The following is a 21,143-nucleotide window of genomic DNA, read 5'->3' as shown; positions in this document are numbered from 1 at the left end:
TATGCCAACTGTAGCAACACATTTGCCATTCTTTTAGCCATTACACACAAGCACTTCATAATCAGGGTTTAAAACTGAAATGGGCCTATATGAAGCTGGGTCTGATAAGTAGTTACTGTCTTTAGGTGTTACAGCCATTATGGCTTTCTTACAGGATGTTGCTGCTTCCTCTTCTTTTCAAATACTGTTAAAACCTTTCAGATCGTTATCACTTTTTTCCTCCTAATGTCCAAGCATCCACAGGAATATCATCTATTCCTAGAGACGTTTCTCCAGTATCATTGCTTTTCTCTCATCTCCTCTTACCTTAACTGTTAATTGTTGACCCTCGTCTACCTCTAACCTTGGCATACTTTAGTCTTCCATGACTATTTCCGTTTGTGCTCCTCCCTGACATCCACATTTCTCTGCTTTATACACATTTTCATAAAATCTACTCTGCAGTTATTATTAAAAACAGTTAAAAGCAATTTCTTCTAAACTCATCCATATTATCCAGATACTCTGTTATTCTTTCTTTAGTGCTTTTCAGTTGTGCCTTTTCTTGTTCTGTGACATTCCCCTTATTCTGCAATACTTTAGCCTCTAAATAATACTTGTTACTTCTTAACCATATCACTTTTTCTTTTATTTCTACCATATTTTTAAATTCCACTTTCATTTTATCCCACTCACTAACTATAACGTCTGAAAAAATTTCTACCTTCCCTAATAACTTGAATAATTTCCAGTACCCATCCCTTATATTCCTTTTCACCAGGTAGGTGGGGAAGTGCCAGTCTCTCATTTTTACTTCATTACCCTGCATTTTTATCTTAACGGTTATTGGTAAATGATCTGAAGTAGTTAATGCATGCCTCTCAAAGCTTTCAATTAAAAGCAAATGTTCCTGTGAAATATAATTTCTGTATAGTCTAACCCAGTTATTGTACCTTGGGGAATGAAGACTTTCAGCTTTTCCTGGTTAGGGGTCGCCACAGCGGAACTCCGGTCCGTTTATGACTGGCAGTAGATTTTTACGGTGCCAAGTTGCCAGCCCGATGCCCAACCTTCAACAAAGGCATGCACATTAACGCTTGCACCAACCTGCATGTCTTTAACGTCACTCGATCGCGGGGAGGACATGCAGACTCCACAGAGAAGGCGCTCCAACCGAGAATCGAACAGGAAAACCTCTTGCTGTGAGGCGACAACGCTAACCGCTGCACCACCGCAGCTTCAGTTATTGTACCTTGCGGAATAAAAATGTAAATTCTCTTTAATTTCCTACTACTGAATTCACATATTCCATACTAAATATTTTCATAAATTTCTTCAAACATCTACCCTCTTTTGTTATATTCTCCTTTCTAGGTCCCCCAGATGCATCCTCACTGTTGCAAATTAAGTTTCAGTTCCCACCTATAAGCAACATCCCCTGCTGAAAGCTAATTATTTCTCTCAAAATTTTCTTAAGCTCTGTAATACCAGTTTTAGGTGAAATATAAGTACATGTCAGCACAGTCCTCCTCCCAAGCCAGAATCTCCTTATAACCATAAATCTACCATTATCCCTTTTTCCTCTTCTGTTACTACTGGAGCCCCTCAAGCAATTAGTATAAAGTACTCCCCTTTTCCAATGTCCTTGAAATTCTGCTGAATATCCATTCCAAAATCCTTTCTTTATTAAATTCACACTCTTTTTTCCAAATGTGTCTCCTGTAGTATAGCTGTTTGCACTCTGCATTTCTTAATATAATACAATAGTCTTACCTTTTTGTCTACACCTATGACATCATTCATCTTCCAAAATAATACAGATAGTGTAGACATTATGACAGGAAGATATTATTTCCACCTATTATACAGGATAGTTATTTTTAAATGTCTACTTTCAGATTTTGTGTTACATGCACCCACTAAAGTTTGGCAGGTTGATCCTGTATATGGTTGTTTCTTGTCATCTGCATTTTCACCTATGTCACATTTTATAAAACTTTTTATTTTAATAAAAAATGTAAAACAACTACCCCAGAACCTATTAACTTAAAACAAAGACAAAAAGCAATGCACATCTTCAAATAATGAAGTTTAACCCTCCTACTAGTAACAACTGTCTCAAATTGACAGCTGCACCCACCAGTACTACCTAACCTAAAATTAAGATTAGCCATGCTAAGGCACTTGTTAGAGCCTGTGATCCTACTTACACTAATTGCTAACTGTTTCTGTCTTATTTTTTATTCCCAACAACTTTCATACTTAAAATTAGCTGATTTCATACAGCTTTAAGAAAAAGTACCTAGGCGATCATAAAATGAAAAGATTTTGCATTGCTATGATTAATACTGAGGTGGTTGTTACTATTAGGAATGCAACTACTTCCATTCTCTTCGGTGTTATATACTTTATTTATTTTCACTGAGATACTTGTCACCCCTTCTTCAAGTACTAATTTTTAGGTGCTTCCACATAACAAACACCCCACTGTTCATGGATCAGTCATTTTCTGATTTATCACCCATGGCTGCAGACAGCATCTGCCATTTGCAGAGGTCTGTCAGCAGATTAAAAAAGTACATTCCTACTTAAACATCACTGGCATTAATAATCACTGATATGGCTGGTTCAATGTAATTTTCCATACATAACCCACTTTACAATGTAACATGCAGTGGACTTCAAGAAATGTGTTACACATATTATTAACAGAAGAAAATAATAGTTAAAATTTATACACATATTTATAGAAAGTAGGGGAAGCATTTTACTTACAGTTTCTAATTCATTTCCTTCATTATCATTCTAAACATTAATGACAAATTGGAAATTATACTTCACACTCCACAAGTTTAAAAAATCCACAAAATGCTAGTCTTTTCTTCCTTTCTTCCTTTCACTTCTCGTAGAAACACAGTTCTTTTGTCCAAACTGCATTTTACAGAAATGTCCCTTTACAGTCTGCCAGTTTTAATTTCTTCTTTCGATTCTTGATGAGCCTCCCTCTTCATTATCTCTAAAACCCATCACTACTCTCTGGTTCAAATCTAAGGTACTCCTTGTTTTTCTTACAAAACTAATTTGCCTTTTTTTTCTGTTACTCAATCATTTTCCTTTGGAAGACTGGAAAATGTTTTACTGGCATGTTCTGTCTATGGGCTGTGCCATCAACAGAAATAAGAAGCTGAAAATTTTTCAACATCCTGGTTCGTTTTTCCTGGAAAAAATGCTTTACTTCCTCCTCTGCCTATTCTGCATCCAAGAAATCATTTACTGCTTCTGAAAAAAAAATATTCTGAAGACAGCTGAATACAGCAATTTGAATCTCATACCTGCTTCTAAACACCCACTAATTGCAGGGATAAACTCACTTCCATTCTGCCTGGTTTACACTGAATAATCATTATCTACAAACACCCTGGTGTTCCAGATTGATTATACTATAACCCTCTTATGTCAGGAACAGCTTTTTATGCTGACTTTATTACTATAGGTCTTAGCCTCTTTCTCTTGGTTAAATTAGGACTGCAGACATGATGTAACCTTTCTATTAACAAATCCTGCGGTGGAATACCAATCCAGATTCTTATTTTTTCCTTTCATAAAATTAATTCAATCTGCTTCCAGTTTCTCTGGTACCACAGACAATATCTGTGCTCTGTCTTCTAGCTCTATTATTGTTTGAAACAGTTCTTCTTGAGAAGCCTTATATTCATCCAGTCTTTCGTTCATTTCAACCTTTCAATTTTGCAGATTTATTGGGTGATCTGAATTGCCACTTACAGTCAAATGACAAAAGGATGGACCAAATAGAAGAAGCTCTATCCATTTCTGCAGTGTCTCACTTACTTTAAACACCCCTAAATGCATTTTTGTCCAACTTAACTGAAAGACATATCCTGTACTGAAGCTGAAACCTGGTCTACTTTTTGCTTAACAGCTGCAAGACTCTTCCACACTACAGCTTTTCCTTCTCCTTTTCTAGCTGATCTTCTCTTACTTTTCCAAACTTTTTTGTTGTTGACATTCAGAAAGTGTAGTGACTAAACAGTAGTTGAATTTTACTTATATAAATGGATTTTGCTGGCTGTATTCCAACATTTATGCTTTCACAAATGCTGCAAGAACTCTAATCAACATGTTGATTAGCGTGCAGCCATCTTGGAAGTCATACAACCAGTAAATTTCTTGAGGCTTCTGTCCCTAGTAGCTAAAACAACTAGCTTATACAGACAATAACAGTAATCCCAGTAATGAATGCAAAATGAGTAGTAAGTGATTCCTAAACCAACAGTTTAAATATTAACCCTATTATAATAATTTGTGTTTTATATGTCAACTGCAGAGAGGGAAAGAAAACACCAGCCTAATGCTAGGGTAAAGAAGCTGTAACACTTCAAAAGAAGTGGAGTTAAAAAGGTCTACAAAAATACAGCCATTGTAGATAAATTTAGAAAATCTATTAATATAAAGAAACATCAAAACCTCCTAAAAAAAAAAAAAAGACTAACACTTAGATTTCAGCACAAAATCAGGATCCACTTGCAATGGTGGAAGAATAAATCTGAAAGGGAAGCACATAAGGAATAATGGGAAATTTTGAGACAGCCGAAGGCACTACAACACTGGCCAAATCAGACCAAAGATGTGGCTCAGTACACAACTATAGGATTGGACGAACTGATGCAATAGGATCTACATTTTAAAAGATGCTTGAATGATCACTGCTGCAAGTAGCCTTAGCAATATGAGTGATACCCTGCCAAGTCAATCAGCTCTAGCTGAGATGACTAAAAAGACATACTTGGGCTGCAAGCCATTCAGTGCATTCCTAATGTTGAAGACAGCACTCCTCTGTAAACTTTCAAGGACTGTCAGTTGACTTGTGCTGTTCTTTTGCTCGGGGAAAAACCTTCCACATTAAAGCATTTTTGTTTTATTTTTAAGCTAGGAGTTTATGTTTAAAATGACTTCTCCCAATACTTACTGTACTTTTAAACAGGGGATGCATTTGTTTCTGTTGGTATAAAAGTTATTGAAAACCATTTTTTCTGTGGAGAAACTGTGTTTATTTTACTTTTTGGGACTGGCAAAGTGTTGGAAAGTGCTTTTTACAATGTCTTTGTATGAAAAAGTGACTTTTAAAGACTTAAAAATTTTTTTACCGGCTTTTGCTGCTTATTTTCCTCAGGAAAAAAGGCACCATTTTCAGCTTGACCATGGAACAAACGATAGGTCCAACAGATGGTCCATCCTTCCAGCACAGAGAATGTTAAGCAAACAGCCTTTGCCACCACAGCACACTAACAATTTGCCTCAGCAGCAGGTGGGTGACTTTGCAGTAGTCATAGCTTGCTCCTCAGACTATTCATCTTTTACTCTGAATCTCTCTGGTGTAGCACCTACAGCCCCCTATGGACTGGAGGTTAGCCACATCCTCTGAGGCTGTTGGAGTCCTCTCAGGGGGCAAGGGAGAGTCACTTTTGTTGGTTCTGGGACAGGGGAAAAGGGAAGGGTTCCCTGTTTAGTCAGAATACTATGCCCATCCCTGGGGGAGCTGCCACTGACATTAACAACACTCTGTTGGTCAAAAAGAAACAGAAAACTAAAAATGTATTTACTCCTCCATAAATCTCCTTAGAGAGGAGTAGTTTTCTGGGTTTGCTTTAGGGATTAACTCAAGCTACGAATCCTTCTTATACAGTGGTGTCTGGTAAGACAAAGGAGGACACTTTCCTGAAGAGATTTAAGACTTTGAATCTGGACAGGAAGATGAAGGGATGGATACATGGGTTCCTCCTCAGTTTTATGACTCAGACTCAAAGGAGAGCTCAGTTTCTGATTCTCCCTGTGAGGGTTTCTCTTTCTGACACTACACAGAATATGCCCAGTGTTTTAAGTGGGAGAACACAGATATTTCCCAGGTCATCAGAAAACACTACGAGGTATTACAGAAGGAATTTCTAGAACCTTCACCCATTCCCCACAGTTGTCAGCTCTGAAGGATATGTACATCACTACCTATAACTATCCTAACAGTCAGCCTGCTGCCTCTAAAAAGGCAGACAGAATGTATGAAGTTCCTCAGTCTTTTAAGTTTTTATATATTCTACCCAAACTTGACCCAGTAGCATTAAGTTAATTCCAGTCGTACTCTCTCTCTAACAAGCAAAAAGTGTATGCTTCTGCAACTCTGATTTTCAGAATTTTGAATTTCGTATGTTAAAGTTTATTCTAACTGTAGAAATATGGGGGATGTCTTATCTGCAGATTCTTTTGTGAGGAACATTCGCTTTATAATTTAGTTCCTTCCATTTTCCAGGTCACAACTCAATGTTTATAGTGTGTGCATTACTCAGTTGATACTTATTCCAGGGCTATGGCCACTGGTACTGTTTTCAGGAGGTTTGCCTGGCTGCTTTTTCAGAACATCCTTGATGGTGTGAAAAATTAGATTTTAAATTCTCCTTTGGATAGAGAGCTAGCTTTTGGTGTGATGCTAGGAGTAAGTTGATACAGGCTATCTCTATGATTTGTCAGCAGTTTTTTTCCAAATATTCTAAGGGATACTCAAACCCCTCACACAAATTTGGCAAAAAAAGCTGTATCAACAAAATGCAGGTTACCAGATGTTTAAGAAGAAATGACAAGGGAGTTTCTTAAAAGAATTTAGGAATCCCCCCAAAATCAAGGAATGTCCAACAAGTCAGACTATTTACAGGACCCTGCCCCCCCCCCCCCCCAAGTTCCTTTTTTCTCCTAGAAAGTCTGACTCTTCACTTTTCTCTTTGGCAACATATAGTTTCATGAACCCGGTTCTGAAGATTATTGATCAAGGTTACAGATGGCAATGGGAGGAAATAATAACTTTTCAGGGGATAATTCCTCATCCAGCAAACCATATTCTTATTTCCCCTGTCCTTCACCACATGCCGTCCTGTCCCAGGGAGTGACAGAACCAGTTCCGTCTTCCCAGGTTGGGAAAGGTTTTCATTCAAGGAAGTTTTAGTGCTAAAGAAAGAAAACACTTGGAAACCAGTTCTAGATCCTTCTTTTCTAAACTTGTTTATGAAAGTGGACAAGTTCAAACTGTAACCACTATACAGCGTACCACCACGCATTCCTAATTACAGTTCTTAGTAATACTAGATTTAAAAGATATTTATCATCCCATCTCTATTCAACCAGACTTCAGGTGTTTCTTAAGTTTTTTGTGTGTCTGCATCACACTATCAGTTCACTGTGAGGGAATACCTCAAGATTTCGGGTCTCATGGCATCTATGATTCTCATGATACCCCTGGCAAGATTCCACATAAGAAAGATACAATGATATTTGAAGTCTGTTTGGTCCCAGCACCAACATCCTTTGTCTTATAAATCCCAGTGCTAGGGTTTGTCAGAACAGAAATCACTTGGTGGAGACAGTAAATATCCCTAAATCAGGATCCCCCTTCTCCCTCACTGTTCCAAAGCAGTTACTACAGTTATGTCAGACTTTGCTTGGGAAGCAGTTTCAGGAGGGATAAAGGTGCAAGGTGTGTGGCATATCAAGGACAGACACAAGCATGTAAATATAAAAGAGGTGCCTGACCTGATCAAAACACTCAATTCTCTGAATCATTTTTGGTCCCCTGGACCTCTTCAGATTGACTGACTGACATCCTGGGTATGTGGGAATATGCTCTGAAGCTGTGGAAGCTGGCTGGCTGTCATATCCTTGGGAGGAAATAATCCATATAGCTAAGGTAGTGGTCAATATGATGAACATAAAAGACTGTTTTTTTTTTTTTTTTGGTCATCAAGTACTAGAGGTTACTTGAAGTTGGGTGGGGGGCACCAGATCTAGGACAAGCACAGGCTGCCCAAATTGCTAGCTATTGCTCTGTAAGCTCCCACCACAGATACAAAAGATATACAGACTCGAAAAGACCACCAACACTACATAATCATGGCCGAAAGGCCAAGAACCTCCTCCTGAAGGGAATATAGGAGTTTAAGAAGGACATATAAAAGGAATGGAGTTGGCTGCTGAATGCGTCAAATACCTGGCTAACAACGATCTTTGTGTTAGCAGTTGTCAGTGTCATATGAAACAAAGTGGGTTTTGTGTAATTAGCAGAAAAAGACCACTCTAGCCATACTCCAAAGAGCAATTATGATTCCTTTTCTTTAAAGAGGAAATATAAAAGAACTGGTACTTTTTTCAAAATTTTAATTTCATATGTACAACAGTGATAAGCCAAAGTGGTCCCATTTAGGTGCTGTCAAAGAGAACAGGAGCCTACCTGATATCTTTGTTTAACAACACAGATACAGGACATGCTTGCTGTTTTGTCCTTCTGTGATAAGTAATGCATTTAAAAAAGAGGCAAATAATACACTGCCATGGATCACTTGAAAAGATCATCTTCACTGCCTTTGAAGTTTGATAAAATATCAAATTTCAAGAAGAGTGAATTCAAAGATAACAAACTCAAGAAAGGGCTGAAAATCACTGGGGAAAAACTAGAAAGGGCTCCCCAAAGGGTGTTTTTATTCAGTGATGACAAACTGATTGATTTTTTTACGGCTGCCCAGGTTTAAATGCTTGTGAACTGCGAACAACATGAACATTACTAGAACAAAGCCAATTCATGAACGACTGTTCAGAGCCTAGCAGATACTAGGTCAAAATAATGTACTTCTTTCTTGAGTCCTTACACTGAACAGCTAAAGTAAATATACTTGGTCGATACCTTAGATCTGTTTGAACAGACAGCCACTCCAACTTCTGGAATCCAGATGGTGTTCTGTATAGCACCAAACCCTGTTACGACAGTCTGCAGCACTGAACCATCCTGAAACACAAAAGTGGAAAATTTCAAACAATTAATGTCAATGTCTATGGAGTCTCTATACATAAATGAAATTGCCTTAAATTTCTAGAAACCAACGCCATATTTATATATTCAATATTTCATCATATACAGTAGTTGATTAACTTTCTCTTTCTCTGGTAAAATATAAATGAAAGTTACATATTTACCAAAACAATAGATTTGCGTTGCCTGTGAGTTTTTGGATCTGACTTGGATCCAAGACCAGCCATTTCCAAACATGTCAGCCCCCATGCTCTGCCTCCCCTACCCATAACACCCTGCTCTATACAGTTACTTCAGATGGAGTTTGCCCCACTCCAAACAACTTCAAATGCTAACTCTGAAATCATGACACCAAGGATCCCCTAAAAAACAGAGGAAAAAGAAGCCTTCATGACTCAGTCTTCCAAGGATTGAGAGAAGCACAACACAAGAAGGGGCAGGTAGGAGGGATGGTTGAACAGGAGGGAAACAGAAAACAAGGATCTACTGTTACGGTAAGTACATAATTTTTGTATCTGATATTGTCTTTTCCATTCATGTTCAATCTGCGGGGCAGAGTTTACAGCCACATTACACGCCAGAGAAGTCCTATGAGATCACATTCCACAATACTGTGGAACCAAAGGAGGCTCTATCCCTTAACTGAATATCCAACTTGTAGTGAGACCCACAGGTGTGGACCCACCCAAGCAGCAGTAGCACAAATGTTATCCATAGCAGCTCTCAAGAAGAAAGCTGTAGATGTAGCCATAGCTCTGGTATAGTGACCCTTCAGTTTGCAAGGTAAAGCTTTCCCTTTCAAACTATATACAAATGAAATACAATCATAAAGCCAGAAAAAACTGGACTTTGACACTGGTTTCCCAACTGGGCCTTTGAAAAAGAGACAAAAAAGAAGTTATGTACTCACCATAATGTTCCATCTGAGTAACTGTACTACATTTGTCATCAACCTATGGGTAGTCGGATGTGAATCAGATCTGAGATGGCCGCTTCACTAGCATCTGATCCGAGCTCCAAGCTCCTCCCCTTACCCATAATGCCCCTCTATCTCCTTCCTTCCCTCAGATCGAGTTTGCTGACTCATAAAACATAAGCCCCATCCAAAAAGACCATCTCACTAAAGGTTCTTCTTAACCTGACCATGTATGAACAAGAGAGCCTCAGAGGCACCCTCTCCTGTATACCAGAGCAGTACAATAGTGATAAGGTCAGGGGGAAGGAGGGAGGGACGGTTGATGACAAATGAAGTACAACTACTGAGATGGAACGTTACAGTGAGTACATAAATTCTTTATCTGAAGTAGTTGACTTCATTTGGTCATCAACCTGTGGGACAGAGTCCCCAGCTACCAAACACCTGGGTGGCCCTCATGGAAGGATATTCCTGAGCAACGCAGAGCCAAAGGATGCTCTATCTCTAGATACCATGTCAAGTTTGTAATGTGAAATAAAGGTGTGAGATGAGGACCAAGTAGTCGCAGAACAAATATCATCCAGAGACACCCTGGACCAAAAATCTGCACAGGTAGCCATGGACCTGGAGGAATGTGCTTTAACTTGACCCGGAGGAGAAATGCCTTTGTCTGCATACACCTTAAGGATACACAGAGATCCATTGTGCAATAGTCACTCTTGAGATTGGTTTACTTAGAAAGGGTCTAGAAAAGGAAACAAATAACTGGTCAGATTTGCGGAAGGGCTTAGTTCTGTGTAAGTAGAATCTCAATTGTCTATGTACATCCAACAAATGCAATTTATATTCGCCCCTGTTCTGAAAATTTGGAAAGAAAACAGGGAGGGTTAATTGTCAGATTAATATTAGTCTCTGAAGCAAACTTAGGTAGGAAAGATGGATTAGTACGTAGAGAAACCCTGTCCTTATGGAAAATCATATACACAGGTTTGATGGATAAGGCTTGAAGCTCCGATACCCTCCTAGCCGAGGTGATAGCCACTAGGAAGGCAGTCTTCCAGGACAAAAACTGCAAGTCTACCGATGCTGAGGGCTCAAAGGGGGAAGAAACCAGAGCTTGTAAAACAAAGGTAAGGTCCCAAGGAGGTGTAGGATCTTTTAATGGAGGTCTCAAGAGAAAGGTGCCCTTCAAGGTGGTTTTGCAAAATCTGGAGGACGCCAAAGATGCCTTGTCCTCCCCAACATGGAAATTAGAGATGGCAGCCAGTTGTACTTTCACCGTAGAAGAGCTAGCACCCTGCTGAAAAATACTTGCCAAAAATTCCAATACTGCCGGAACTGATGCCATGAAAGGATCCAAGTTCTGCTGAGAAGCCCAAATAGAAAAACGTTTCCGTTTGCTATGATACAATTTCCTGGTAGATGACTTTGAGCTGCCACCAAAATAGTCTTAACCCGGGAAGATAAATCCATGAGTCCTAACAATCAAGGGAACTGGAGCAGCCAGGCAGTAAGCTTCAGACTGTCCAGGCCAGGGTGAGGAATCCCCGAAGGGTGCGATATGAAATCCGGAACCAGATCTAAGATCCATGGTGGAATTAAAGGTGAGACCAAAGAAGGGGGAACCAGACTTGGAAAGGCCAGAATGGGGCAAAGAGGATCACCTTGCTCCCCAGCCTGCGAGCTTTCTGAAGAAACTTCATTATCAGAGGTAAAGGGTGGTAAGCATAAAGAAGACCAGGAGGCCAAGCATGGACACTAGCATCTCTGGGGGTTTCCCCCTGTGAGGGGGGGTTCAGAGCGAAGAACTCGCTGCACTTCATGTTTGAAAGAGATGCAAAGAGATCGCAGCAAGGCCGACCCCATACAAGGAAGATCTGCTCTGCTACAGAAGGATTCAGAGACCACTCCTAAGGCATCAGAATACTCCTGCTAAGTTTGTCCGCTAGTATGTTGGACTGTCCCAGAATGTGCTTTGCCACCAGAAACCGGCCAGTAGAAATCACCCATTCCCACACTCTGATGGCTTTGCAACAAAGGGGATAAGACCTGGTTCCTCCTTGTTTGTTGATGTACCAGACTACCAACATGTTGTCTGACTGGATTGCAACAGTCCCCAGAAAAAGAAAGGCAAGAAGGGCCTGCAATGCCAAAAAGACCGCCCTCATATCCAGAACACTGATATACAGTTTGGTCTCATTCGGGGACCACATGCCTTAGACTGTCCTTCCCGAGCAATGCCCCCCACCCTAACTGGGATGCATCCATGGTCACTGTGGTCTGGGGTGCAGTTGCAAGAAATGGGCGTCCCTCGACTAGGTCTGAGGAGAGGACCTACCAGCAAAGAGATTCCCTGCAAGCTGCGGAAATAGTATCGGATGGTCTAAGGGAAGGTCTAGCAACGACCACCGAGAAGCTAGCTTCCACTGTAGTACCTGCATATGTAGACGTGCACACGGAAGACGAGAAATGATGGCTGCCATGGAACCTAGAGGCCGCAGCACTTCTCCACCAAAGAAAGACTTGAGTGGATGACTTGGGAAACATGAAGATGTAAGTTCTGCACCCTCTCCAAGGTGATATAAACCCTCATCTGGGTGGTATCTAACTGGGCCTCGATAAATTCTAGAGTCCGGACTGGGGTCAGAGATGATTTGGCTGTGCTGATCGTAATCCCCAGATGATTTGCTAATGTCAGGAAGTAGTATCTGGCTTGTGAAAGTACATGCTTGGTGGGGGCAGTGAGGAGCCAATTGTCTAGGTACAGAAAGACCTGAATTCCCTGAAGCCTCAGAGAGCTGCTACAACTGCCATGACCTTGGTGAAGACCCTGGGGGCTGTGGCGAGACCGTAGGGAAGGGCACGGAACTGGTAATGATTGGCCCCTATCCGGAAGTGGAGAAACCTCCTGGAGCTTCTGTTCATCTTTATATGATAGTACGCATCCTGGAGATCTATCGAACACATCCAATCGATCTCCTGCAGGTAGGGTAGGATAAAGTGTAGAGTGACCATCTGGAATTTTTCCTAGGCAACTCTCAGGTTTAGGTTGGAAAGATCCAGAATGGGTCTTAAGTCCCCCATTTTCTTTGGCACCAAAAAGAACCTGGAATAGATGCTCAATCCGGATTGATCTGGGGGGACGGGTTGGATGACTCGCTTCTTTAGCAGCTGGTCTACTTCGAGAGCTGCCACCTCCCTTTGCGTGGGTGGGATGTCTGGGAGGTGTCTTGGGGGAAGAGGTGACTAAGAAGTGTATGGAATAGCGAATAGCCTCTGGATATAATCTGTAGCACCCAACGGTCTGTGGCAACAGACTCCCACTCCATCAAGTGCAATGAGAGATGACCCCCATCTGCCTCCAGAGACGAGTAGTCGGGCAAGCTCTCAGGGCTGCTGTGCGGGCCAGTCCAAGAAAGTTTCTCGAGACCCGAAATTCCTCAGACCCCCTTTGCCTCTGGGCCGGCATGTATTTTAAGCCCCGCTGCCTCTGGGAGAAGATGAGTCCTAAGTGTCCCGGGAGTACTGAGATTTCCAGAACCACATCTTCTTCGTCCCTCGCTGATTCCTTGAAAAGGATCTTTGAGGCGCATAGAAGCAGATTCCGAAGGCAGACAGTGTCTTCTCGTCCTTTTCATTCTGGAGCAGAGTCTTGCACACAGACTTCCCAAACGGGGAAGAATCATCATGGGGCGTTTGTAAAGGATGCCTTGAAGGGTTCGGAGAACTGACATAGCCGAAGCCAGGCGTGTCGCCTCATGGCAACGCTGAAGCCAGCCACCCTTGCTGTTCCTTCAGTAGCATGAGAAAGGAGGTGCATGGACATATTGGAAACCGCTTTTAGAGTGGCCTTCCACGTGGAGAAGGCCCGTTTCTTCTCTGGCGACATGGACTGCGGGGGGTGACTCAGCTACCTGCTACATCCCGCTGAAGTCGAATAACATGCACCAAATAATTCAGCGCCTTTATAGAAAAGGTAGCTGAACCATAAACCAGCTTCCCTAGGTGGTCCATAGTCCTTGACTCTCGGTCAGGAGGATGGACCGTGGAACGCTCCTGTGCGAGCTCTTTCTTTGTGGCAGCTGCCATCATCACATCTACCGGGGATCCCTTACTTCAGCTAGTTCTGTCAGAGGGGGGCTAAGGACATTATCTGGACGTCTAGGAATTGGTTCCATGGTGTCCGGCTCCTTCCACACCCGAGATGCAATGAGGTCCACAAGTGGATCTGTGGGAGGGGACACCCAGGAAGTACATCGGCCCGTGCCAAAAGCCTCCAGGAACACTGACTTTTCGGGGGTTGGCTTTTGGGCAGACCACCCTCCCTTTGATGAAGGATTTCCATGATGTCCCCAAAGGAAACATTGTCAGGGGGGTGATCTGGGGGAGCCTTCCCCTTCCTCTAAGCCGGTGTCATCTGTGAGGGACTCTGGAGAGGAGTCCAGGTGCCTCCTTTTGCATGACCGTTAGCGGGGAACCTCCTCGGTGGGACCCACCGAGGGAGACTCACAAACCACCTGTTTTGTTCTGATGGGAGCTACCTGGGGCAAATTGGGCATGGGCTATCCCAAAGAGGAAAAAATGGTCAGAGCCGCACCCAGAGCCAAGGAAGTCTGGGAGGAATCCGAAGAGGAAATGGTCAGGGGTCTCAATTCACTCAAGAGGACCCTCTCCACCATGTTGAACGCTGAAGGAGAGCGAGCTCCCGGGATACAAAAGAGGGGGCCACTCTCCTCGGGTCCAATGAGGGAGTTGGAGCCAAGCCCCCGAGAGCCGAGATGCCAAGGGGGAGACTGCACTCTGAAAAACTTGGCACCAACAGAACCCCCTCGGATCCGACCCTAAGGCTACAGAATTGAGAGCTTGGATCCAAACTAGTCGGATCCGACACACTCAAAGCAAAGGCCAGCGTCAAAGTACAAGGTACCGTCGGCGCCAACCACCCTGCCCTGAGACCTCTCGGATCCAAGGGATCTAAAATCAGAGGTCGGATCAGAGAAGGAGCAATGGGTGTAAAAAAGGGATGCGAACCCTCCGCTCCAGAAGGAGAGGGGGCTGGCAAGACTCCCAACTGGATCTGGGTGCGTATGAATTTCAGCATCATTTTATCCATCTCAGCTTCACTTAAACTGCGTGTAGAGAACGAAGACAATGCCACTGATGCCGGCCTGGAGTGCCGGTGGTGGGAAGCACTAGACTGCGTTCTAGACTCCTCTGGCTCTGGAGAAAATCTGGGTGAATGGAGCTGAGGGTACTAGGCCTCGGAGGAGTCCTAATCTTGGGAGGAGGACCTACCGGAGCAAAATGGTCCGGCAACCTCTTCCTCAGCTTATCTTTCTTAGGTTTATCCTCCTCCACAGGCCTTGAAACGAGAGGTTGAGTCCCAGGGGCCAGGAAAAGGGACAAAACAGTAGCAGCCACAAAAGTGGCCGAGCTAGAAGTAGTGGGGACAGCCATCCCCGAAGCTGGCAGGAGACCTTTCATCACTAGCTTAGCCCTCCTGTCTTTGGGGGCCCTAGGGTTAAATCCCACGCAAACAGAGCGGACCATCAGTAAATGCAGCACACCTAAGCACACCATGCATAGAGTATGGCCATCAGCTGGAGAGAGCTTGTGGCCACAATCTGTGCACTTCCTAAAGACAGGCCTGGGAAGATAACACACACAAACACACACACCCGCTATCAAAAACAAATCCCTAGGGGTGACAGAGGACAAGAGAACTACCACAAAAGATATACACCAAAAAAAGAAGTTATGTACTTACCATAACGTTCCATCTGAGTAGTTAGACTTCATTTGCCATCAACATGTGGGTTTCGGATCCGAGACAGAAGTTTCACCAGCATCAGATCTAAGCTCCTCCCCTTACCCATAATACCACTGCACCTCCTTCCTTCCCTCAGATCAAGTTTGCCACCCAACAAATGAGCCTGATCAGCAAAAATCTAATCCACCAGAAAACACAAGAGGGCCGTAAAGGCACGATCACTTACACACTTCAGATGAATGAACCCAAAACAAGGTCAGGGGGAAGGAGGGAGGGATGGTTGATGACAAATGAAGTCTAACTACTCAGATGGAACATTATGGTAAGTACATAACTTCTTTAGCTAAAGTAGTTAACTTCATTTGGTCATCAACCTGTGAGACAGAGCCCCCAGCTACCATAACCTTGGAAGGCCCGCAAGGAAGGATATTCCGGAGCACAGCGGAGACAAAGGATGCTTTCCCTCTGGAAACCATGTCCAATTTATAATGCAAAATGAAAGCATGAGATGAGGACCAAGTAGCCGCTGAACAAATATTGTCCAAGGATACTCTGGACCAAAAAGCAGCTGACGTAGCCATGGACCTGGTAGAATGGGCATGAACCCTTCCCGGAATAGGCATACATTTATCTTTGCAGACCTGCAGAATGCAAAGGGAAATCCACTTGGCAATTGTCACCTTGGAAACTGGTTAGCCTAAAAATGGTCTAGAGAAGGATATAAACAATTGGTCAGACTTGCGAAAGGGCTTAGTCCTGTGTAAGCAGAAACGTAACTGCCTATGTACATCTAACAAAAGCAGTTTATACTTCTCCTTGTTCTGAAATTTTGAGAAAAAGACAGGCAGATTGAGATTGATTGATATTTGATTCTAATGCCACTTTAGGCAAAAAGGAAGGATTTGTCCGAAGTGAGACCCTGTCTTTATGAAAAAACATATAAGGGGGTTTAACAGACAATGCTTGAAGTTCTGATACTCTCCTAGCCGAGGTGATAGCCACTAGAAAAGCTGTTTTCCAAGACAAAAATTTCAAGTCCACAGAGGCAGCCAGCTCGAAGGGCGGAGCAACCAATGCCTGTAAAACTAAGGTAAGATCCATAGGAGGAGTGGGGTCCTTAACTGGAGCCCTTAAAAGAAAGGTCCCTTTAATGAAGGTTTTGCAAAGTTTGGAAGAAGCCAAGGACCCCATGTTCTCACCTACATGAAAATTAGAAATGGCAGCCAGATGAACTTTCACCATCGAAGAGCTGGCACCCTGCTGGAAAAGGTGTGCTAAAAATTCAAGAACCACTGGCACTGGAGCCGTAAAAGGATCTAAATCCCTCTGAGAAGCCCAGATCGAAAAACGCTTCTACTTACTACGGTAAACATTTCTGGTAGATGACTTATGGGCTGCCACCAGAATAGACCTAACAGGGGAAGAAAGTCCGGGAGTCCTGGCAATCAATGGACCTGGAGCAGCCAAGCCATGAGCTTCAGACTGCCCAGGTCTGGAAGGGGAATCCCCGATGGGTGCGAAATAAGATCCGGACTCGGATCCAAGGAGGAGCTGCCAGATCTGGTGAGGCCAGAATGGGGTAATGAGGATGATTCTGCTCCCCAACCGATGAGCCTTCTGTAAAAATTTTGTCATGAAGGGTAACGGAGGATATGCATAAAGAAGACCAGGAGGCCAAGCATGGACCAGAGTGTCTCTGGGGGTTTCCCCCTGAGGGGGGACCAGAGCAAAGAACTTGATGCACTTCACGTTGGAATGAGATGTGAAGAGATTGCAGCAAGACTGACCCCACTCGAGGAAGATCTTCGCTACACAAGGATTCAGAGACCACTCGTAGGGGATCAGGATAGTTCTGCTCAATTTGCCAGCCAGTATGTTGGACCAACCCAGAATGTGCGTTGCTATCTCAAAATGGTTGGTGGAGATCGTCCAGTCCCACACTCTCATGGCCTCTCGACAAAGGGGGTAGGAGCTGGTTCCTCCCTGTTTGCTGATGTACCAGACCACTGACATGTCTGTCTGAATCGCAACAGTTCCCAGAGGAAGACAGGCATGAAGGTCTGCAACGCTAATAAGACCGCCCTCATCTCCAGAACACTGATATGCAGATTGGTCTCGTTTAGGGACAACATGCCTTGGACAGTCCTGCCAGAGCAATGCCCCCCACCCTAGTCGGGAGGTGTCTGTGGTCACTGTGGCTTGGGGAGAGGCTGCAACAAAGGACCGTCCCTCCACTATCTCTGGAGATTGAAGGCACCACAGGAGAGACTTCCTGCATGCCTCACTTATGCGAATCGGATGTGTTAATAGCCGGCCCAATACAGACCACTGGACTGCCAACGCCAACTGCAGAACCCACATGTGAAGAGCACAAGGAAGAAGAGTGATAGAGGCTGCCATGGATCCTAGGGCTCTTAACACCACTGTGGCTGGGGGAAAGGGATATTGAAGAATTGTGAGAACATGTAGATTTTGGCACCGGACCCTCTCTGGAGTCAGAAAGACTTTGGATTGCAATGCGTCTATTCTCACCCCTATGTAGTCTAGTACCTGAACCGGTCCTAGAGAGGACTTGGCTATATTTATAGTGATGCCCAGCAAGTCTGACAACTTTTGGAAATAATCCCTGGCTTGACAGAGTAGATGCCTGATGAGAGCGGCAAGGAGCCAGTCCAGGTACAGTTAGACCTGTATGCCCTGAAGCCTCAGGTGAGCTGCTACTGCTGCCATGACCTTGGTGAACACTCTGAGGGCTGTGGTGAGACTATGGGTAGGGCCCGGAAATGGTAGTGATTGGCCCCTAGCCGAAAGTGGAGAAACCTCCTGGAGCCTCTGTGCATGTTTATATGGTAGTACCCATCCTGAAGGCCTACTGAGCACATCCAGTCATTTTCCTGCAGATAAGGCAGGATGGATTGTAAAGTGACCATCCGGAACTTTTCTTTGGCAACTGACAGGTTCAGAGTGGAAAGGTCGAGAATCTGCCTGGAGTCCCCCATCTTTTTTGGCACCAAAAAGAACCTGGAATAGATGCCTGATCCAGACTGATCTGGGGGGACAGGCTGGATGGCCCGTTTGCTTAGCAGCTTTACTACATCAATTGCTGCTGTCTCCCTTTGCACGGGTGGAATGTCTGGGAGGTGCTTTGGGGGACAGGGACGTGTCAGAAAGGGAATTGTGTAACCTCTGGATATTATTTGGAGCACCCAATGGTCTGCTGACACGGACTCCCATGCTGTCAGGTGCATAGTAAAACAGCCCCCAACTTCTTCCAGAGCAGAGCAGTTGGGCAACCCCCTCAGGGCTGCTGCACGGGTCTGTCTGAGAACGGTTCTCGAGAACCAAAGTTCTTTGGACCCCCCTGCTCTGGGCCGGTATCTGTCTTGTCCCCCTCTGCCTCTAGGAGAAAAGGAGTCCTGAGTGCCCTGGGAATACTGAGACTTGCGGAGCCACATTATCTTTTGCCCCCGCTAACTCCTGGAGAAGGATCTTTGGGGGTTAGAAAAGCGGATCCCGACGTCAGACAGTGTCTTCCCATCCTTCTCACTCTGGACTAGTGTGTCATGGACAGTCTTCCCAAACAAGGAAGAGCCGTCATATGAAGCATTTGCAAAAGATGCCTTGAAGGGTTCCGTGAAATTCCTTTGCCTGAGCCAGGCGTGTTGCCTCATAGCAACGCCGAACCCGGCCGCTCGTGCCGCTCCTTCTGTGGCATGAGAAAGGAGTTGCATGGACGTGTTGGTAACTGCTTTCAGAGTGGCCATTTGCGTAGAGAATGTGCATTTATCCTCTGGTGACATGGACTCTGGGGTAGACGCAGTGTACTCTTTGACCAGGTCACACTGCAGTCTGGTAACATGGGCCATATAGTTCAGTACCCTTATACAAAAGGTGGCTGAAGCACAAGTCCACTTTCCCAAACAGTCCATCGTCCTGGACTCTCAGTCCGGGGGATGGATCGTGAAACTCTCCTGAGCCAGTTCCTTCTTCGTGGCAGCTGCTACCACCATGGCATCCAATGGGGACCCTTTGTTCCAGCTCGGTCTATACACGGGGGGCTCAAGACATTTTGGGATTGGCTCCACGGTGTCCGGCAATTTCCATGCCCTGGTGGTAATGAGGCCTACCAGGGGGTCAGCAGGGGGGGGGGGACACAACAAAGAAGTAGATAGGCCCGTGTCGAACACCTCCAGAAACAATGACTCGTCCGAGGAATGCTTAGGGTTGGACCCCCCCTTCTGGTGCAGAATCTCCATGATGTCTCCAAAGGAGACATCCTTGGGGTGATGTGTGGAAGCCTTCCCCTTCCTCCAAGTCAGTATCCTCCATGAGGGACTCAAGTGAGTCCAAGTGCCTCCTCTTGCAGTTGCGTTTGTGAGGAACCTTTTCAGTGGGGCTTTCCAGACAGGACTCATGAACAGCCTGTGGTTCCTCGAGGGGAACAGTCTGGGGCATGTCGAGCACGGGCTGTCCCTGCATGGACAGAATGGCACAAAGCACACACAGAAGAGAGGGGGTCGGGGCGGACTCCGAGGAAATGGTCAGGGGCCTCAATCCATGTGAAAGAACCCTTTCCACCACATTAAATGCCGAGGGAGAGCGAGCCTCCACCGAAAGAGAGGATGTTCTCCCCGGATCCGACATGGGGATCGGAGCCGAGCCCGAAGGCATCGAGACCCCGAGGGGTAGGCTATGACTCGACAAGGTCGGAGCCGACGGAGAAAAACCCAACCCCTCGGATCTGACTCCCAGGCTAAGGCTCTGAGAGCTCGGATCTGACTCGGATGGACCCGACACGCTCAAGGTAACTGCTGGCGTCGAGGTAGAGGGTACCATTCGCACCAGCCCCCTGACTCCAGAACTGCTCGGATCCAGGGACTCCGATACCAGAAGCTAGATCAGAGAGGGAGAAACAGGAACAATCAATGGTAGTGAGCTACCCCCTCCAGAAGGTGAGGGTGCTAGCAAGACCCCCATCTGCAACCGGGTGCGAATAAACCTTGGCATCATTCTGTCCATATTGGCTTCTGATAAGCTTCTAGTAAGACCTTGAAGAGGCCACCGATGCCGGCCGGGAAGGACGGTGTACGGAGGCCCTAGAAGGAGGCTGTACCTCCTCCGGCTCCGGGGAAAGCCTTGGGGAATGGTGCCGAGGGGAAGTCGGCCTGGTAACAGCAGGTACCTTGGAAGGAAAAAAAAAAAAAATTTTATCTGCTTTTACTGTGTGTTTTTTCCTACTTTATTTTGCTTTTGCGCCATCTTAAAAGTACTCAATTGTATTTATTACTGCTTGGTGTAACTCATTCTAAGCCTTTTAGTTTAAGCACCTGTCTTCAGACCAGTTTTACATTAGGAAGGTTTGTGGTCTGCACTGTAGTGGCAGAACAGGTAGCTTACATCCTTCTAAGTTGGGAACTGCTGATTGAGGGCTCAGTGTCTGTTATTCTAAAAGTGTATTAATTCTGGTTTAAGCACTTGGGCTTGAGGCCAGTTATTTTACATTAAGAGGGTTCGTGTTCTGCACTCTTGTGGGAGGAGAGGCTGGACTCTGTCCTTCTGAGCTGGGAATTTCTGGTTAAAGCTTATAGTGCCTGCATATTTGAACTGCTTCTTAC

General features: G+C 44.6%; 1 protein-coding gene across 5 annotated transcripts in view; it reads right to left on the bottom strand.

The window, feature by feature from the left end:
- The window catches only part of HERC1 (HECT and RLD domain containing E3 ubiquitin protein ligase family member 1), a 3,987,333-nt gene that overhangs the window by 900,289 nt on the left and 3,065,901 nt on the right, over positions 1-21,143 (bottom strand). For all 5 annotated transcript variants that reach the window (XM_044077739.1, XM_044077741.1, XM_044077740.1 and 2 more), the window contains exon 59: positions 8,717-8,818. In XM_044077739.1, the coding sequence (XP_043933674.1) occupies positions 8,717-8,818 (102 nt within the window). The remainder of the gene's footprint in view (positions 1-8,716; positions 8,819-21,143) is intronic.

This window comes from Protopterus annectens, chromosome 7.part0, assembly GCF_019279795.1.
Source record: "Protopterus annectens isolate FY-2018-M chromosome 7.part0, PAN1.0, whole genome shotgun sequence".
NCBI lineage: Eukaryota > Metazoa > Chordata > Ceratodontiformes > Protopteridae > Protopterus > Protopterus annectens.
Note: the sequence above shows the minus strand (reverse complement) of the source record. Positions and strands in the feature narration are given on the sequence as shown.